This window comes from Pongo pygmaeus, chromosome 7, assembly GCF_028885625.2.
Source record: "Pongo pygmaeus isolate AG05252 chromosome 7, NHGRI_mPonPyg2-v2.0_pri, whole genome shotgun sequence".
Lineage (NCBI taxonomy): Eukaryota > Metazoa > Chordata > Mammalia > Primates > Hominidae > Pongo > Pongo pygmaeus.
The window spans coordinates 106,727,662-106,748,017 of NC_072380.2; the positions used below are offsets into that span (position 1 = coordinate 106,727,662).

Here is a 20,356-nt window from a genome sequence, read left to right on the forward strand (position 1 = left end):
ATATTTCACCTTTTTATATTCCTTATAAAAATTTCTCAGTAGGTACTTAATGAAAGTGTATTAATCAAGGAATTATTAACAATTATACAATGACAGAAGCACATCTTTAATTTTTCATTTAAACATTTAATATTTACAAAAAATTAAACCACTCAAACAATTTTGACTATTGTATCAAAAGTTATATATTTTGCAACATACACTATAATTTAAATAATTCTATTAATTTTCAAAAAGTAGATTGAATTACCATACTAATTTTCAAAAGAAGAGCAATGGAATGTCAGAAGTAATCTTTCATTATGTGCCAGTAGCTTGAGTGGTTATATTCTGAAAAATGAATGACACATTTTCTGTTATTCTTTCAAGAAAAGGATCTGTAAGATTTAAATGATCTCCAGAAAAATGTTTCCATTGCTTCAGCTGGGACATAGAAAGAGGTTTCAGGGAGTTAGATTTCTGGTGATGTGGACCAAGCTGACAATCTCTAGAGACAATGGATTTTTCCAACGAATCACCTGCAATAAGTAAAACAATGAGAAAATCCTTAGGCAAGCCAATATCCTGCTAAATACAATACTTTTTTGTTTTATGATAATTCGTTTATGTGATTTATTACATTTGATCACCATGGTTCAAGTTAAGACAAATTCATTCTTTTTACAAACATTTATAAATTATTTACTATGTACTGATTTAAACAGTAAAGGTAAAATGATGAAGAAACACAGGCATGGTCTCTGACTTCAAGGACCTTACAGTCTAGTGGGAGAGATATACATTAAATAATCATCCGAAAAATGTATTACAAATTCAAAATCCCTTTCCTAAAACCTGTGGGGCCAGATATGTTTACAAATTCAGAATATAATTCGAACAATCTGGGTCAGCATTCCATAATGAAACTCATTAACATTCTGTAGCAAGTCATAAATAGTCTTACAAAATGGGTTAAATAAAGACTATTGATAAACTCACATCAATTTAGGTAAGGTTTTGCCACAAATAATTTTGTCACAAATTTATGAAGGAAAAAAAAAAACCTTTTGAGCTTTCTAGATTTCAGAATTGAAGATAAGGGACTGTGGAGCTGAATTACAAACAGAGGTAAGGGTATGAAGGAAAGATAAGGGAACTATCTTACATATGACAAGAGAGGCTGACTTTGTCTGGAAGGTAAGTGAAGGGCACCCTGGGGAAATGTTCTATTAAGATCTGAAAGATGAGAAGAAAAGAACTAGATGGGGAAAAAAGACAAAACATTCCACGATAAGCACATTAAAAAGCTATGAAAAGGAAGGGACACTGGCATAGTCGAGCAATTGATAGGAGCCTATGCAATTAGAGCCTATGCAATTAAAACCTGTAGAGTAAAAGCAAAGAATAATGCAACAGAAGTTAATGCACAGTGAAGCAAGTATTCAAGGGCTGGATTATGCAAAACATGAATGGCAGAGGCCAGCCGTTATTCACCAAATCCATTTCTCTTTCCTCCAGGACACTTAGTCACCTTTCCTAGCCTCCCTTACGTTAGATATCGCCACTGAGTCTGGCCTATGGAATGCAGCTATGTCACTTCCAGGTCTGAACTATAAACATCCTTCAGACTGAACAATTTTCTACTTTATTTCTTCTCTCACTGCTGGCTGGCAGATGCAGGGGATCCCAGCAGAGGACTCTAAGGTCCAAATGGATGGAAGACCTCCAAGTGAAAGAACCCTGGATCACGAAATTACCTTATGAAAGGCTGTCCACTAAATGCCCACAATGACCTGTTACACAAATGAGAAACATATTTCTATTGTGTTAGACCATTGTGCTTTTTTAGTTTCTTGTTACAGCATTTAGACTGCCCTGACTAACTTACCAATTTAGAGATTTTAGTATCTATCCTAAGAGCAATAGGAAGCTATTGGAGATTTTATTTTTTTAACCTTTTAATTATGGGAAATTTCAAATAAATATAATAAATATATAGCATGTATCATTTCACTTATAAATATTTCATTCTACATTTCTAAAAGATAAACATTTCTTTGAAATTTTATCACACCTAAAAGAAAAGCCTCAAGTCATTCCTTAATATCATCAAATTCCTGTCAGTGTTCATAATCATTGAGGTTTTAAGAAAGGAGATGACAAGGCCGGGCACGGTGGCTCACGCCTGTAATCCCAGCACTTTGGGAGGCCAAGCCGGGTGGATCACGAGGTCAGGAGATCGAGACCATCCTGGCTAACACAGTGTAACCCCGTCTCTACTAAAAATACAAAAAATTAGCCAGATGTGGTGGCGGGCGCCTGTAGTCCCAGCTACTCGGGAGGCTGAGGCAGGAGAATGGCGTTAACCTGGGAGGCGGAGCTGGCAGTGAGCCGAGATAGCGCCACTGTACACTAGCCTGGGTGACAGAGCAAGACTCTGTCTCAAAAAAAAAAAAAAAAAAGAAAAGAGATGACAAGATTGCTTCCAAAATTAGAAGACAATAGAATAATACCTGCAAAGTACTAACCAAAAAACCTCTGGCTAACTAAGAGTTAGCCAGTATTAGGCCCTTGTTAAAAAATGAAAAGACAGTAGAAATAAATAAAAATACCTTAATAATTATAAATACAAACAAACTAAATGTTCTCACTGAAACAAAATATCAGACTGGACAAAAAATAAAATCCAGCTTTATGCTATTGACAAGAGATACCTAAAACATAAGAACACAGAGAGATTTAAGGTAAACAGATGGGAAAAGATAGACCAGACAAACCCTAATGTTAAGAAAAACTAGTGTAATATGTTAAGACAAAATGAAAGCAAAAGGTATTAGGGATAAGGCAATCACTACATAACAATAGAATAGACAAACCATAATGAAAAAAATATTTCACAAGGAAGATATAAAATATATGAAGCAGAAAATGACAAAACAACAATTTTCTCTAATCCACTGTCACAGTTTCATATTTTAATATATTTATTTGAATAATAGATATATCTAACAAAAAATTAGGTTGTTAATGTTTTATATGGGCAAACAATACGAAGAGATGGTTCACATAAAGAACTATGGTTTTTAAACTTAGGAAAATGCTCAACTTCATTCATAATAAGAGAATAGCAAATTAAAACTATACCAATATATTATTTTCTTACTATCAGATTGGCAAAAATACAAACATTTGATAATCCACTAAACTGGCAAGGCTATGGGATACATTCTAGTGTATTTCCGAGAGTGTGTAAATTGACACAACATCTAACAAAGGGCATTTTGGCAATATCTATCAAAATTACAAATGTACATGTTCCCTGACTCAGCAATACTAAAAATTGACCTTATAGGTATACTGAAGATATTCAAAATGATACATGAATAAAATACACACTTACGGGAAATAACCTAATTGTACATCTATGGATGATATGGTTTGGCAGTGCCCCCACCCAAATCTCATCTTGTAGCTCCCATAATTCCCACTTGTTGTGGGAGGGACCCGGTGGGAGATGACTGAATCACAGGGGCAGGTCTTTCCTGTGCTGTTCTTGTGATAATGAATGGGTCTCACGAGATCTGATGGTTTTAAAAATGGGAGTTGCCCTGCACAAGCTCTCTTTTTGCCTGCCACCATCCATGTAAGATGTGACTTGCTCCTCCTTGCCTTCTGTCATGAATGTGAGGCCTCCCCAGCTATGTGGAACTGTGAGTCTAATTAAACTTTTTTATGTAAATTGCTCAGTCTCGGGTATGTCTTTATCAGCAGCATGAAAACAGACAAATATAGTGGGGGATAAATTATGATATATCTATACACTGGAAGATTATACAGCTGAGGAAGAAAAAGAATGAGGAAACTCTGTAACAATATGGAAAGATCTCAAGATACGCTACTGAGTGAAAAAGGTACAGAAATATAATATGCTATAATTTATTGGGAGGAAAACTGGGCAAGAATATGTATCTAGACTGGCTTATATATGCATACATATATATCTGGAAGGATACACAAAAAAACTAATAGTGGTGGTTTCTTTTGATGTAGAAGGCTAGAAATTAGGGAGATAAGGGTAGAGTAGGAGGAAGAGTTTTCACCATGTACATTTTATATTTTTAAATAATTGAGTCATGTAAATATATTACCAATTCAAAAGTCAAATTAGTCATTTTTGAAATCTATAAAAGAAAAAATGGATTACATAACAAAATCTGGCTAATATGACAGAATTCTACAGTAGGCAATTAAGAGGATATACATGATTTCCATGCACAAAACAAACATTTACAAAAAATGACCACACACTAGACCATACCCCAAGTCTCTATAATTACCAAAGAATCCATATCATGTAGTTCTATTTCTAACTACAGAGCATTAGCCAGAGTTCAGTGACAAAAACTAAAATACACTTTAAAACATACTTTTAAATAACTCATGAGTCAAAGAAGAAATCATAATGAAAAAACAAAATATTTAGAACTGAATAATTAAAGACTGTATATCAAAATTACAGGCAGCTTAGAGGAAAATGTATAGCCTTAAATATCCACTTCTTTGAAAAGAAGACTGAAAAATCATTAAGCTAAGTATTAAACTTAAATATTAGAAAAAGAACATTAGAGTAAATACAAGAAAAAAGGAGAAAAGAGAAATTATTAAAACAGGAAAAAATTTAATAGGGAGGATAAAGTGTTAATTAATATTTTTAATTACCAAAATGGCTATGAAGAAAGAGAAAATCTGAACATTTCTATGAAGTTTAAATTCTACTCACTAAAAAATAAAAATATATACATATTTTAACTACCATAAATATTCTATATTGTTATAATTATATATTGTGCATTATATTTATATTTAGTTATTAGTTATATATTTATATATGACATATAACTAATAAATATAATCATATATAATTTATGATAAATAACTAATAAACTAATAAGCTTCTATTGTACCTAAAGAGAAACATTTATATAAAGAAACATTTCCATAGAAGAGAAACATTTATATAAAATATATTTTATGTTTATATAAAATCTAAATTCTTCCATCTCAGTCTTATATAGTCTAACTTCTTCAACCTATTTTAATATAATTTATCAAGTAACTTGCAGCTACTAGACATTGATTGCTCAAGTCCTACTCCTGATCTAGCTCCTTTTTGAATGGTGTCTATTCTGGAGGGTAAGTTTTCAGCTTTACTTAAGCAGCACTAGCAGTTACATCAAGTACTGAGAAGTATGGTGACCCATGCTTCTAAGTGCCTCAGAAAATATGACCCCATTATGAATAAATTCTGTACAACATAAACAACAGAATTATTCTGTCAACTGTATGTTTTTTTGTGAAAGAGAAATAGGGATTAAAACCATTTTTCTGGCTGGATGCGGTGGCTCACACCTGTAATCTCAGCACTTTGAGAGGCTGAGGTGGGCAGATCGCTGGAGCCCAGGAGTTCGAGACCAGTGTGAGCAATATGAAGAAATCTCGTCTCTACAAAAAATACAAAAATTAGCCAGGTGTGGTGGTGCACACCTGTAGTCCCAGCTACTCAGGAGGCTGAAGCTGGAAGACTGCTTGAACCCAGGAGGTGGAGGTTGCAGTGAGCCATGATTGCGCCACTGCACTACAGCCTGGGCAACAGAGCAACAGAGCCAGACCCTGTCTCAGGAAAAAAAAAAAAAAAAAAAACTCTAACTCCAAAGCCATTACACCAGGACTTGAAAGATTTTCCTAAATAAGTTCAATTTTTCACAAGTGATTCAGAAATAAAAAGCTAAAATTGAGAGAATAAGATTCTACTGAATACTTTCTCAAATATCTCTATCTGGCAGCTGCCCTATGAGCTGAGAAAAAAATAAAACTAACATATGCAAATGGTAAATATTATAAAGTTATTCTTTAAATATTTTCAACTGCTAACGAGAAATAAATTAACTTTACTACATAGTAACAGAATTAAAATATAACTAACCCGTATGAACTTCTTCTCCTGCACACTCACATTCAAGCAGGTCATGAGTAACACAATCTGAACTTTCATGTAATGTGAACAAATTTTTAAGTTCTTCTACTGAAAACTGAATATGTTCAGATGTCTTAGTGAGGTCGACAACTGCCCCACAAAGACCTTGCTTACTGATCTGCCTTTGATAGATCTTTTCTTCTATTGTACCTAAAGAGAAAACATTCATTAGATTTGCTTCAGATCTTTATGTTCATTATATTTTTGTTGGGTAAAATGTTTAGTAACACACTAGTTAACAAAATAACAATATATCCCTGACACTAAAGCACAGGCTAACAAAAAATAATTTTAATTATTCAAAGGGTATACATTTTTTGTCACACTGAAGGGCTGTTACCTGTAGTTAGGAGTCTGTAAATATGTACAGGATATTTCTGACCATCTCTCCATACTCTAGACATTGCCTATAGAAAATAAGTGAGAATTCTGAGAGTACAGTAGAAACCGATGGCCCTTTCCACATACGCAATTTGCAGAAATATGTTTTAAAATTTGGAATTCTATATTTTACATACAGCTTCAAAAAACAAATCCCAGGTGTGTGAAGCACGCCCTACTTCATAGCTTTTTCTTGGCAGAAAGAAAGGGATGAGTGAACACTTACTATGGTACTGTAAAATAACTACAGGGGTATCATGCAAGAGTGAGAGAATATATCTTCATCAATAGGACAGTGAGTATGGACAGCAAGAATGGAAGGAACCAAGTGTAGCATGGGCTTGGAGGTTCATTCTCAGTCCAAATAGCTAAAGATTTGCCCCTGAGAAGTACCTAGGACACATGTAATCAGCTAAGGCTCTAGGTGGATCCCTGTGGTTTAAAGATTTATCAATGATACTGTGCAATAAAGTGTTGATGTTCAAACCCTGCACATTTCAAATAAAAATCTGGCCTTCAACCAACTTCTAAGAGATCATCTCTAGGCCTTTGGAATGTCCTGCCTGATATGAGTGTCTGTTTACCAGAAGCCTTGGGCCACACCAGATAGTTTATGCTAACAATGTTACATGGTGGGGCCTTGGATCATGTAGTTCGATTTCTGGAGGCTAAAGGCTGATTAACTAAGGTCAGTTATGCAGGTGTTCCATGACTACAGAACTGACCCCACACAAAATTCTGGACACCAAGACTTGGATGAACTTCCCTGGTGGACAGTATTCTATATGCACTGTCACTCACCAATGCTGACAGAATTAAGTGTTGTCCATAAAACTCCTCTGGGAGAGAACAACTGGAAGCTTGTGCCTGGTCTCTCTTGGACTCTGCCCTGGACCTAGTACCTTTTCCTTACCGCTTTGAGTATTCTTTACTATAATGTAACATAACTGTGAGTATAGCTGCTTTTCTCAGTTGAGTCCTTCTAGTGAATCATTAAACCTGAGGGTTGTCTTGGGATCCCCCAATGCATATACCAACTGAGGTGCAAACCTACAGGTAGAAAACTCAAGATATAAAAAGATAGGCTGTACTCTAAAGAAAACCAAAGATTTCTCAAATATTTTCCTAAATATGTTACTTTTATACTCTTACTGTAGCCTGCATAAACACTAATCATAGCATCTGTAACTTTATTGTCTTCACCTGATAGTCACGAACATCCTAAAGGCCCAACTCTGCAGTAAACTGGAACCTGGAGACATACAGGTTTAGGTCTGAATCCTGGCTCTGCATCTTACAAGCTGTGGAATCTAGAACAAGCTTCCATATCTTCATCTGTAAAATGGGACTACTAATATCCATCCTTGTAGGCTTGTTAGGAAGATTAAATAGATGGAAAGCACTTAGCAGAGTGCCTCATGCAAAATAAGGGCTCCTTATGCAGTGGATATTATATATCATCATCATCTTTGTATCCTCAATAGGCATTGTATCCTCAGGCATTCAATAATATCTATTTAATGCATAACTATTCCTACCTGAATATCAGTGGCTGGATTCCAATCAATGTCATAGAGAATTAAGTGAGATCCTCCAATGAGGTTAAGTCCTACACCACCAGCTTTTGAACTTAGCAAAAAAATAAAAACAGAAGAGTGTTGACTGTTAAAGCCATCAACAATCTGCTGCCTTTGAGAGATTGGTGTTTGTCCATCAAGTCTTGTATAAGCATATCCATGACGCTTACATACTTCTTGTAAAATGTTCAAGGTTTGTGTATAGTTGGATACCAACACCACCCTGTCAATCAAAAAGAAAGATTCTTTAGATAAATTTAAAGGCAGAATTAGATTTTCTTAGTTGAAAGAAAATACCACAATAATATTATCACTGACATTGAGAGAACATGCAACAATGACCTTGTACAATTAAAACATAGGTATTCCTGCATATTCCATTTTAAAGTCAATATCTAAACTTCCAGTTTTAAGATAGTGCGGCAAAGACCTTTCTGCCTTCTTCATCTCTCTGAGGTTCACTCTAAAAACAGCAAGAGAATGAGCAAAATACAAAAATGAACAGAAACTAACTCTGAAGATATTTGAAAACAAAAAGCATAGTGAAGCAGTCACCTGCTTAGGAGTATACATAAGGTGACGCCTACATGCCCAAAGAGGGAGATTCCAGTAAGAAACAAATGAAAGTTCATTTGCACCACAGAATCTTGCTAAGGTACCTGAGAAGGAAGGAATTTAGACTGGAACTATTACAACATTGGTACGTAGAACCCAGGCCCTGCTCCCATGTGATCAGTTGACTTTTCTTTCTCAAATAAAGTATTTATTATCGGGAGAAAATAAACCAAAGAAACAAAGAAACTTAGACCAGGGAACTGACTGTAGAAGGCAGGAGAGCCAATGCAGTGGCTTATGCCTGTAGCCCCTGCTACTCAGGAGGCTGAAACAGGAAGATCACTTGAATCCAAGAGTTTCAGTCCAGCCTGGACAATACAGCAAGGCCCTGTCTTTAAAAAAAAAAAAAAAAAAAAATGTGTTCATGAAAGTCTAGATACTGAATAAGATCCCTCTACCCTTTTCCTGCCAACTACTAGAATACCAGCAGCCAGGCACCCCACATGCTAGCCCAAGGAAGATATTACTAAAGGATTCATCTATGGAAAGACTTAAATGATTCCACAGAAAGGATCCACAGATAGGGAGTCCCCAAATTAAAAAGCCAGCTTGCTGCCTGATTACCCAATGATGATTATTAGTCAACAAGCCCTGCCTATCCATACAGTGTTCAATTAATGTTTTACTGCTTCACTCTTAACTGTGGACACCAAGGAACACCAGCTATTTGAAGTGAGCTTCAACATGAAAAGGAAAAATCAAAACAAACAAACCTGAATTAAAGCGATGAAAAAAAACAGAAGATAACTTTCCAAAAATAATTAATGTCCTCAAACAAGAGCTATCTATCATTCAATGGAAGAGGATGCAATTTTTCAAAAGGAACAATCAAGAATTAGAAAAATATCTTAGAAATGTAAAATGATAGACAAAGTTTTAACAGGAGAGCTGGAAGATAATAGTACGAGAGTTTGACAGGAAATACATTAAGAAGAAAAAGTGATGACCAATAGGAAAGGAAAAAAAAGAATTAGAGAATCAATTCATGAGGTTTAATATCCGACTGACAGGAATTCCAAAGAAAACAAGAAATTGTTTTAAGAGAAAGGCCGGGCGTGGTGACTCAAGCCTGTAATCCCAGCACTTCGGGAGGCCGAGGCGGGCGGATCACAAGGTCAGAAGATAGAGACCATCCTGGCTAACACGGTGAAACCCCGTCTCTACTAAAAATACAAAAAAGTTAGTCGGGCATGGTGGTGGGTGCCTGTAGTCCCAGCTACTCGGGAGGCTGAGGCAGAATGGCGTGAACTCGGGAGGCGGAGCTTGCAGTGAGCCGAGATCGCGCCACTGCACTCCAGCCTGGGCGACAGAGCAAGACTCTGTCTCAAAAAAAAAAAAAAAAAAGAGAGAGAGAAAGGATATTTCCCAGACATGGAGCCTTCAGATAAAAAGGACCTACTAAAAAGTTCCCAGCTCAATTAATAAAATGAGGACTCATATTAAGGTATATCAAGATTATAACTCAAAGTATGAAGAATGAATAAAAGTTGATCAATTTTTGATGAAGAAAAATAGGTCATATGCAAATGAATCGAAATTTGAAAATCATCAGACTTCTCAAAAGCAACTAGAAACTAGAAAACAACATGTAAAGCAATGTCTTCAAAATTCTAGGGGAATACTACTTTGATCTAGAAGTTTATGACAAGGGAAGTTGTCAGTCAAGTGCTAGTGTGGAATAAAGACAGTTTCAGATGTACAAGAAGTCAAAAAGATTAATCTCCCATCTTTCTTAGGAAACTACTGTGAGATGTGCTCCAGCAAAATGTGAAATTCAGAAAACAGAAAATACAACACAGAAGAGGAAAAAAATGAATTTATAAGTTAATATGATTTGGCTCTGTGTCTCCACCCAAATCCAGTCTCGAATTACAATCTCCAGAATCCCCATTTGTTCAGGGAGGGACCAGGTGGGAGGTGACTAAATCATGGGGGCGGTTTCCCACATGCTGTTCTCGTGATAGGGAGTGAGTTCTCACGAGATCTGCTGGTTTTATAAGGCAGTTTTCCCTGCTCTTGCTAGCTCTCTCTTTCCTGCTACTCTGTGAAGAAGGTCTTTGCTTCCCCTTTGCCTTCTGCCATGATTATAAGTTTCTTGAGGCCTTCCCAGCCACGTGGAACTGTGAGTCAATTAAACCTCTTTCCTTTATAAATTACCTACTCTCAGGTATTTCTTTATAGCAGTGTGAAAACGGACTAATGCATAGGTGATGGCTTTTTAAAAGTCCCAGGATGCTGGGCACGGTGGCTCACGCCTATAATCCCAGCACTTTGGGAGGCCAAGGGGGGTGGATCACCTGAAGTCAGGAGTTTGAGACCAGCCTGGGCAACATGGTGAAATGCCATCTCTACTAAAAATGAAAAAATTAGCATCCGCCTGTAATCCCAGCTACTCGGGAGGCCAAAGCATGAGAATCGCTTGAACCCAGGAAGCAGAGGTTGGAGTGAGCTGAGATCACGCCACTGCACTCCAGCTTGGGCAACAGAGCGAGACTCCATCTCAAAAAAAAAAAAAAGTCCCAGGATGACAGCTATAAGCAAGATTAGAGATCAGTTCAAATTTTAACAGGAAGACAGAGGAAAGACAAAGAAATTACAGAGGCACCTAGAGACCACAGTGGTACCCCATTATCTGCAGATCTGCTTTCCACTGTTTCAGTTACCTGCGGTCAACCTCAGTTCAAAAATATTACACGCAGTAAGGTATTTTGAGAGAGAGAGAGAGAATGCACATTCACATAACTTTCACTACAGTATACTGTTATGATTGTTCTATTTTATTGTTAGTTATTGTTGTTAATCTCTTACTGTGCTTAATTTATAACTTTATCACTGGTATGTATGTACATGAAAAAACAATCCATATAGGGCTTGGTAGTATCTGTGGTTTCAGGCATCCATTCCGGGTCTTGGAATGTATTCCCGAGGATAAGATGGGGATTCCCAAGGATAAGATGGCCAAAAAGCACATTAAAAGGTACTCAATATCACTAATCATTAGAGAAATGCAAATCATAACTACAGTGATATCCCACCTCCCACCCACTAGGATGACAATTATCAAAAAAATAGAAAGTAACAAAGTTGGTAAGGAGACAGAGAAATTTGAACCCTGTGTACTGTTGGTGGAAATAAAAATGGTGCAGTCCTCTATGAAAAACAGTAGGGCAGTACTTCAAAATATTAAAAATAGAATTACCATATGACCCAACAATTCCACTTCTGGATTTATATCCAAAAGAATTTAATGGGTGCAGCAAACCAACATGGCACATGTATACATATGTTAACAAACCTGCACGTTGTGCACATGTACCCTAGAACTTAAAGTATAATAAAAATATATCTATAAATTAAAAAAAAAGAATTTAAAGCAGGGTTTTGAAAAGTTATTTGCACACCCATGTTCACAGCAACATTATTCCCAAGAGCCAAAAAGTAGAGACAACCCAAGTGTTCATCAATAGATGAATGGATAAACAAAATGTGGTATATACATACAATGGAATATTGTTTAGCCTTAAAAAGGAAGGAAATTCTGACACATGCTACAACATGGATAAACCTGGAGGACATTATGTTAAGTGAAATTGGTCAGTAACATAAAGAAAAAAAAAAATGTATGATTCCATTTATATGAGGTATCTAGAATAGTCAGAGTCAGAGAGTAGAAGGGTAGTCCAGGTGTTAAGGGAAGGGAAAATAAGGAGTCGGTATTTAATAGATATAGTATTTCAGTTTTGTTTGCAAGATGCAAAGAGTTCTGAACATTGGTTGCACCAGAATGTGAATGTACTTAACACTACAGAATTATACATAAAAAAATGGTTAAAATGGTAACTCTGTTATGTCTATATTACCATAATTTTTTTTTAAAGAAAAGGCGATCTCTTCAGATAATGTGAAGCAACAGAACAAAGACCCAGCCTGTGCCACTTATGAAAGTGTAGCTTCTCCTTCAATGCAACATGGCAAGGTTTAGGTTTCTTAGGGACCCACAAGGAGTCAAAATGACCATCACACCTATAATCCCAACACTTTGGGAGGCTGAGGTACGCAGATTGCTTGAACTCAGGAGTTAAGAGACCAGCCTGGGCAACATGGTGAAACCCTGTCTCTACAAAAATACAAAAATTAGCAGGGCGTGATAGCACATTCCTGTAATCCCAGCTACATGGGAAGCTGAGGTGGGAGGATCACTTGGGCCTGGGAGGTCAAGGCTGCAGTGGGCCGAGGTCATACCACTGCACTCCGGCCTGTGCCCCAGAGTGAGACCCTGTCTCAAGATAAAGAGAAAAGACCACCCCAACTTCAATCCCCAAATATTATTTTTATTTTTCTTAATCAGTATATTTTTCTTCATTCCTTTCTTCCTTCTTGCCACAAGAGGGAAACTTTCCCCTATGACATCTTCAAAGATAAATTCTCACACCTATATTCAAACTGTATCTCTTCTCATTTCTTCCAAAACTCTTTTCACTCATTATCCTTTGTCCAATAACAACCACTTATCCCGCCCACTCTTCAGAGAAGAGAGAAAAAAAAATCCAGTTAAAAAAAAATAAGATAATATTAAGATATGAATAGAAGCTAAAGTGAAAGTTTGCACTCTTAAACTGGGTCACAATCTGCATATATACATCCCACATGCCCTTTTGCACATATCAACTATTATCTAATAAAACATGTGAGAAGAGCTCCATTAGAGGTGGGTACAGGATGCTATGAGAGTACAGAGGAGGGGAATCTAACTCAATCTGAGATAGGAGAAAGCATGAGAGATGAGTCTTGTTGTTGTTGTTGTTGTTGTTGTTGTTATTTTGTAGAAAAGGGGCTGGCCTCCAATGCCTGGCCTCGAGCAATCCTCCCACCTTGGTCTCCCACAGTGCTGGGATTATAGGTATAAGCAATTGCACTTGGTCTGTTGAGCTGAGGCTTAACAAAGAGAAAAAGCTGGCCAGAAGAATAAGAAGCAGAGGTAAGCCAGGCACAGAAACCTGCAACATGTAAGAGCAGAGCAGAATTACAGGGGCAAATTACAGGTTCTGCAGGTGGTTTGGTGTGATTGGACCACATGGTATGTGTGAAGGAGTGATGAGAGATGAGGCTGGAAAAGGAGGCATTAACCGTATCATGAAGAGTCTTGCCTAATGTGCTAAAGAATTTAGAAATTTCTGGAAGACAAGTGGGAGTCTTCAAATGATTTTTTAAGAAAAGGAGTGACATGTTCATATTTATATTTTAGAAATATAATTCAGGGTAATGTTGAGTATGTCAGGGGGCTGAAAGTAAGAGGGGAAGTAGCTTATAAGAGACCATCATAACCCAAATCAGTAATTTTAAGAATCAAAACAAAAATCTTGGTACCAGAAAAATGAGGATGGAGTCTTGAAATTAAAAAATAAAATCAATAGAATTTAGTGACTGACACTGTGGGATAAATGAAGAAGAAAAGTGAGTCTATAATAATTTCCAGGGCTTTTGCTTGCATTATGGTACCAAGGAATAATGGGACAAGATGAGGCTTGCAATAACAAAATGATGGTTTTGTCACATGGTTTTGGACCTGGGAAGTTTGAAGTACTATAGGACATCAAGATAGATTTAGAAGTCCATTCAACACTTAAAAATAAAGATGTAGAAATTAGAAGAGAGGACTGAACTAGAGATACAAATTTGTTTCAATATTATATGCGTTTGGTATCCAAGAAGATATAAAATATATATAGTCATCACACACACACACTGGACCACATGGTATGGTCATGTGTGTGTTTGCGTGTATGTGTGTGTGCATGTGTGGGTGCAATAGTTGAAAGTACAGGGAGTACAGCACTCAGGAAGTGTGTTGAGTGAGAAAGTTAAAGAGAAAATCCTAAGGTGTATCAGTATTTAAGAAACAGTAAAAGAAGAAAGGATTCTGAAAAAAATTGAGAAATAAGTGTTATATATCAGAAAATATCACTAGGTTTTTAAAAGTATACATATGTTTAGATTTTCTTAAAACTTATAGATACATTGTTAATTATAAGTTTATGAAATACTGGAAGCTAACCATATTCCCAAAGAATAAAACAACTTATTTTAAATGTTTTCTTATTTTAAAAGGGAAGTAGGAAGTAAAGAAATAGTGCAAACTAAAACTCTATGAGCACTTATAAGTTTGTTAAATCGATCTTACTTTTCAGTAGGTCGAAGTTCATGGATAACTGCTAAGAGCTTGGACAACACCTGTAGTTTTCCTGACTCCTTTTCAGTAAACAGGAGAGGGTTGTAGTCAGCAGGAAACACACTTAGCAAGCCTTTGTATAGACTCTTTTCTTCATTTTTATCATAAGTTGAGCTACATTCTTTTTCCTATTCAAAATGATGATTGTTAATGCTGGCTCATGTTTGTTTTTTTAATTAGGAGGGGAAAATGCTAAAATTATGGAAGGAAAAACGTGAAGATTAACAGCTATCTGAAAAGTCCAAGAAATTGTTAGGTAAATCTTTATAGGTCATGATTTGATCATTTTTGAAAAAAGTAACATGCATTCTACTGAGTTAGTTACAGAGCAGTTCTAACGCAATCTCATGATGCCTGCTACCTTCACCGTGCAAGTGTAGTATTAATATTTCCCACATGTAACTACCGGAAGTAGGAGCAGACAAAGGAGAGGGAAATAAAGGGCAAATGGTGATACAAAATCCATCCTCTCCAAAACCCTAACATTTTGCATCTTTGATACATCTTTTTCTCTTCTCCTCTCTCCTTCCCTCCCTATTAGTATTCTCTACTGAACTGTGGGCTTCATACAACAACTTTACATCCAAAAACAAGCACTATCGTTTACTTAATCTTACCAGTTTCTTCTGTAAGAAGGAAGAATTTCACCAATAAATTAACAGGGAAATTTATTCTTTCTTACAACAATACTTTTTGTTTATTTCACCAATAGTTGTAAAATAAATTTATTCCAAGGTGATTATCAGCACCTCTGTAATTCCCCCTCCAAAACTGCCTAGCTGATACGTGAACATATAACTAGAGATCAGAGATATTCATGACTACATCACTTTTTTGGTTAAATTCCTAGGATTGGCAGGTCTCTTAACTCTCTCCCATATTTACCAGATTTATCACTGTTTTTGAAACTTTGTTCAACCTAAACCCCTTGTCTGGAATACTTTTTCATTTTGCTGCTCAATTATCCCAATCCTATAAATACTTGAGGACCCAGTGCAAATTATACCTGATTATTGATAGCTTTTGTTTGCACTGAGTTTTAACCTTTATGGTTACACAGTACACTTCAGCTTTGACTTTACCTAATTGAGCAGTTAATGATATGCAGTTGACCCTTGAACACATGGGTTTGAACTACGCAAGTCTACTTATATGCAGATTTTCTCCCATCTCTGCCACCACCCCTGAGACAGCAAGGCCAACCCCTCCTCTGCCTCCTCTCCTCTTAGCCTACTCAATGTGAAGAGCTTTGTGAGGATCTACTTCCACTTACTGAATACTGAATAATAAATATATTTTCTCTTCTTCATTCTTTTCTTAATAACATTTTCTTTTTATAGCTTACTTTAGTGTAAAAATACAGTATATAATATCCAAAATATGTGTGAACTGACTTTCTGTTACTGGTAAGGCTTCTGGTCAACAGTAGGCTATTCATAGTTCAGTTTTGGGGGAGTCAAAAGTCATACAAGTTATAAAGGGATTTTCAACAGCACGAACAGGGGTCAGCACCCCTAACCCCAGGGCTGTTCAAGATCGAATGACTTTTTAATACTTCACAAATGTTTTCCTGTGTGTTGTACAACCTCTTTAGTAATACTAGAAACACCTTAAGGGTAGTGAATCCCATGTGAAATGTATAAAAATGCTGGGCACAGAGTACTAATTCTAATTTGGCTTACTGTCAAAATACAGCAATATTTAGGTGTAGTCATTTGATTAAAAATACTAGGAACTCTAAAATATTTCTATCACTGGGACATATGAGGAGAAAGTAGTAGTTGCTGACTGCTTTAGGTTAGCTCTGCCTACAACTTGGAAAGATCATCAAAGGACCACAGGCCCAGGGTCTAGTATACAGTTTTTCATCTTCAGAAACTTGAATATGCTTAAGCTCTAGGGGAATTATTCATATTAACCAAATTAAGAGACTGAATAAGTCAGAATGAAAATTTATTGACCTATGAGACCTGCCTATTTAGACCAATTAGTCTATGCACATGCATTCTGTCCTGTGAAAGAACATCCCCAGGGAAAGTCAAACACTAACAGAAGGTGTCTGGTGAATATTAAATCAGAGTACAGGGAGATGGGTGATCTTTTTTTTTTTTTTTTTTTAAAGAGACAGGGCCTCATTATGTTGCCCAGACTGGTCTCGAACTCTTGGCCTCAAGCAATTCTCCCGCCTCAGCCTCTCAAAGTGCTGGGATTACAGGCGCGAGCCACTGCCCTGGCCAAGATGGGTGATCTTAATGCACAAGTTCTTAACCAAGAACACGTATTAGAATCACTTGAGAAGGCTTTTTTAAAAATGCTCATGCCTGGGTCCTACTCTCAAACAAACTCTCAATTAATCCATACGTGCTGAGGCCTGGATTAATGTAATTTTAAGAGCTTCCCAGGATATTATAATATGTACTACTAATTAATAATTGACTAATAGATAATATCTTTATACTGTGACAGCCTGACGCAGCATCTCCATCATAGAGATTTACCAGTTTGACTTCTCATATCAAGCTAATTGGGACACTATCTCTTCTGACTCCATGTACACTTCAATTATGAGTTATGATATTGTTACTGGTTACGTTCCACTCACATTTCCTAAAGAAAGACCTAACATCTTAATTGAACTTGGGAAACAATTTAGTTTCAATAGAAACATAGTTACAAGCCATTGCTTAAAGGTTACTTATACATGTAGAAGGCTCATTTCTGCCCTTTTATATCAATCCCTATTTGCTATGAAGTTAGAGAAAAGGCTTTTCTGAATAAATGTCAGACTATAAATTACGTACCCTATTTGAAGTATCCTATGCCTATTATTAGTGACTGCATGGCAACATGGAGAAACACTCAGAGCCCCCTGCTGCTTTCTTCACGAATGTACAAACATATTCTAAATTAACTGGTATACTCTGGGCCATGATAAGGTCTTCCTTTTAATGAAGAAATTTTTGGCTATTGTTACTGTGCTTCATGCCCAAAGGGTTTGATTTTTATCACTGTATATAGAATCAGTTTTTTTTTAAGTTGCAGCTGGGCGCAGTGGCTCACACCTGTAATCCCAGAACTTTGGGAGGCTGAGGTGGGAGGATCACTTGAGCTCAGGAGTTCAAGACCAGCCTGGGCAATATAGTGAGACCCCATCTCTATTTTTTTTAAATAAATATTTTTTAAAAAAATAAATAAAAAAGGCCAGGTGCTGTGGCTCAAGCCTGTAATCACAGCACTTTGGGAGGTCGAGGCAGGCAGATCACCTGAGGTCAGGAGTTCAAAACCAGCCTGGCCAACATGGTGAAACCCCGTCTCTACTAAAAATACAAAAATTAGCTGGGTGTGGTGGCAGGCGCCTGTAATCCCAGCTACTCCGGAGGCTGAGGCAGGAGAATCACTTGAACGCGGGAGGTGGAGGTTGCAGTGAGCCAAGATCGCACCACTGCACTCCAGCCTGGGGGACAAGAACAAGACTTCATATCAAAAAATAAATAAATAAACAGCATCATTAAGTTTCTGTAGAATAAGATTATATATACATATATAGATTACATATATAGATAGATTTTATATATATATATATCTGAGCCCCTATTTCCTCACCAAAAAAATGGGGATGGTAATAATAGTACTTATTCCACAGAGTTTTGTAAATAATAAATAAAATAACACTAATAAAGCACTTAGCGATTGGTATAGGTTGACCATCCTTTATCCAAAATACTTGGGAACAGAAGTGGTTCAGATTTCAGATTTTTTCAGATTTTTGAATATTTGCATATATGTATCTTGGGCATGGGCTGCAAGTCTAAATATGAAATTCATTTATATTTCATATATACCTTATACACATAGCCTGAAGGTAATTTTACACAGTATTTTTAATAACTTTGTGCATGAAACAAAGTCTGTGCACACTTAACATCAGAAAGCAAAGATGTCAGGTATGGAATTTCCCACCTGTGATGTCCTGTTGGCACTCAAAAAGTTTTGAATTTTGGGGCATTTTGAATTTCTAATTTCCAGATTAGGAATGCTCAACCTGTGTATAATTAGTGCTTAATAACTGTTAGCTAATATTATTAATACCAAAATGTGATTTTCCATGGGTTGAGCTTAAGATGATTTTTATTTGCTTTGTGATTTTCTGAATTTTCTAAATTTTATGCACAATCATGTATCACTTTCAAAATGAGAAAAAAATAAATTATTTTTAATGGCAAATTTTGTATTTGTCAGCACCAAACAAACAAAACTGACAGACTATATTAACATAAAATAGGAAGGGAGACCATGGCCAAGTATTAGATAAGGTACCAAAGGGGATTGGACACAAACTATAGAAGGCAGTACCTCAAACTCATCTCTTCCCTACTTCAGCTCTAGGAATGTGGACATGCTCTGAAGAACAAGTGAAAGGCTGGATAAGCTCTACAGCAGAACCATACTAGATAGCCAGCAGAGCTTTTTGAAAACCCACAAATGCAACCTCAGAAATTAGCCCTGTCTGCCCTCTTAGATTCATATACTATAGAACCCTCATATCCCTGACACAGTTTCAGATACTATGCACTTACTTTTATAGAGTTGAACAAAAGGCAGGGGTGATTGCACAGTTTTTTAAGAGCTCCTATACATATTAGATGGGGACTGTTTTCCAACAACCCTTGAAGGCAGAACCTGACAACCTGAGAATTTAACAGCTTTCGATAAAGCTCAATCTGTAGTGCTCCTGGTCGGCAAAAGACAACGTTCTCTATTTTAGGTGGGAGATATTTATTTATAATTTCTTGGGTTCTTCTAAGGATAAAGAGTCCAGTGAGGCAAGTAAGTTCAGCTGCTCTTCTTTCTCCTAACTCCTTTTCTTCCTATGGAAAAATAGCAGACTTAAATGAAAGTGTTATAAACAAAAATACACTTAAAATGAACATTAAAGATTTCATAATGATAAACCATTTACTCATTGCTTCCCAACAAATTTTAAAAGAAGAAATAAAATATGAGTATAGGGACAGAAAAACCAACCATGATCTATTTATATGTTTAGCATAACCATTTAATTAAGTGAAGTCACAGTCTCCTAAATAACAAAATAATGATATATCCTATAATGGGTAGAATCTTAGATTCAATGAAATATAGTCTGTATACAACATGTAGACCATAATTTAACCATTGTCCTACCTTTAAAAATGTTTGTTTCCCATTTGTGTTTCCTTTAGTTTGCTTCTTTTTGTTGTTGTTTTTTTTTTGAGACAGAGTCCCGTTCTATCACCCAGGCTGGAGTGCAGTGGCACGATCTCGGCTCACTGCAACCTCCACCTCCCGGGTTCAAGGGAACCTCCTGCCTCAGCCTCCTGAGTAGCTGGGATTACAGGCTTACAGGCACACACCACTACATCTGGCTAATTTTTATATTTTTAGTAAAGATGGGATTTCACCATGTTGGCCAGGCTGATCTTAAACTCCTGACATCAAGTGATCCACCTGCCTCAGCCTCCCAAAGTGCTGGGATTACAGGCATGAGCCACTGTGCCCAGC

At 36.5% G+C, this 20,356-nt stretch overlaps 1 protein-coding gene across 4 annotated transcripts in view; it reads right to left on the reverse strand.

The window, feature by feature from the left end:
• RAD54B (RAD54 homolog B) overlaps nt 1–20,356 on the reverse strand; it is a 126,719-nt gene that overhangs the window by 25,873 nt on the left and 80,490 nt on the right. For 2 of the 4 annotated variants that reach the window (XM_054498678.2, XM_054498679.2), the window contains exons 10-15: nt 19,393–19,683; nt 14,768–14,943; nt 7,933–8,194; nt 6,354–6,420; nt 5,963–6,163; nt 111–518 (exon numbers count right to left, since the gene is read on the reverse strand). In XM_054498678.2, the coding sequence (XP_054354653.1) occupies nt 301–518; nt 5,963–6,163; nt 6,354–6,420; nt 7,933–8,194; nt 14,768–14,943; nt 19,393–19,683 (1,215 nt within the window). In that variant the 3' untranslated portion in view covers nt 111–300. Of the gene's footprint in view, nt 1–110; nt 519–5,962; nt 6,164–6,353; nt 6,421–7,932; nt 8,195–14,767; nt 14,944–19,392; nt 19,684–20,356 lie in introns of those variants that run through there. The other 2 variants (XM_063668986.1, XM_054498680.2) reach the window with 2 other exon arrangements.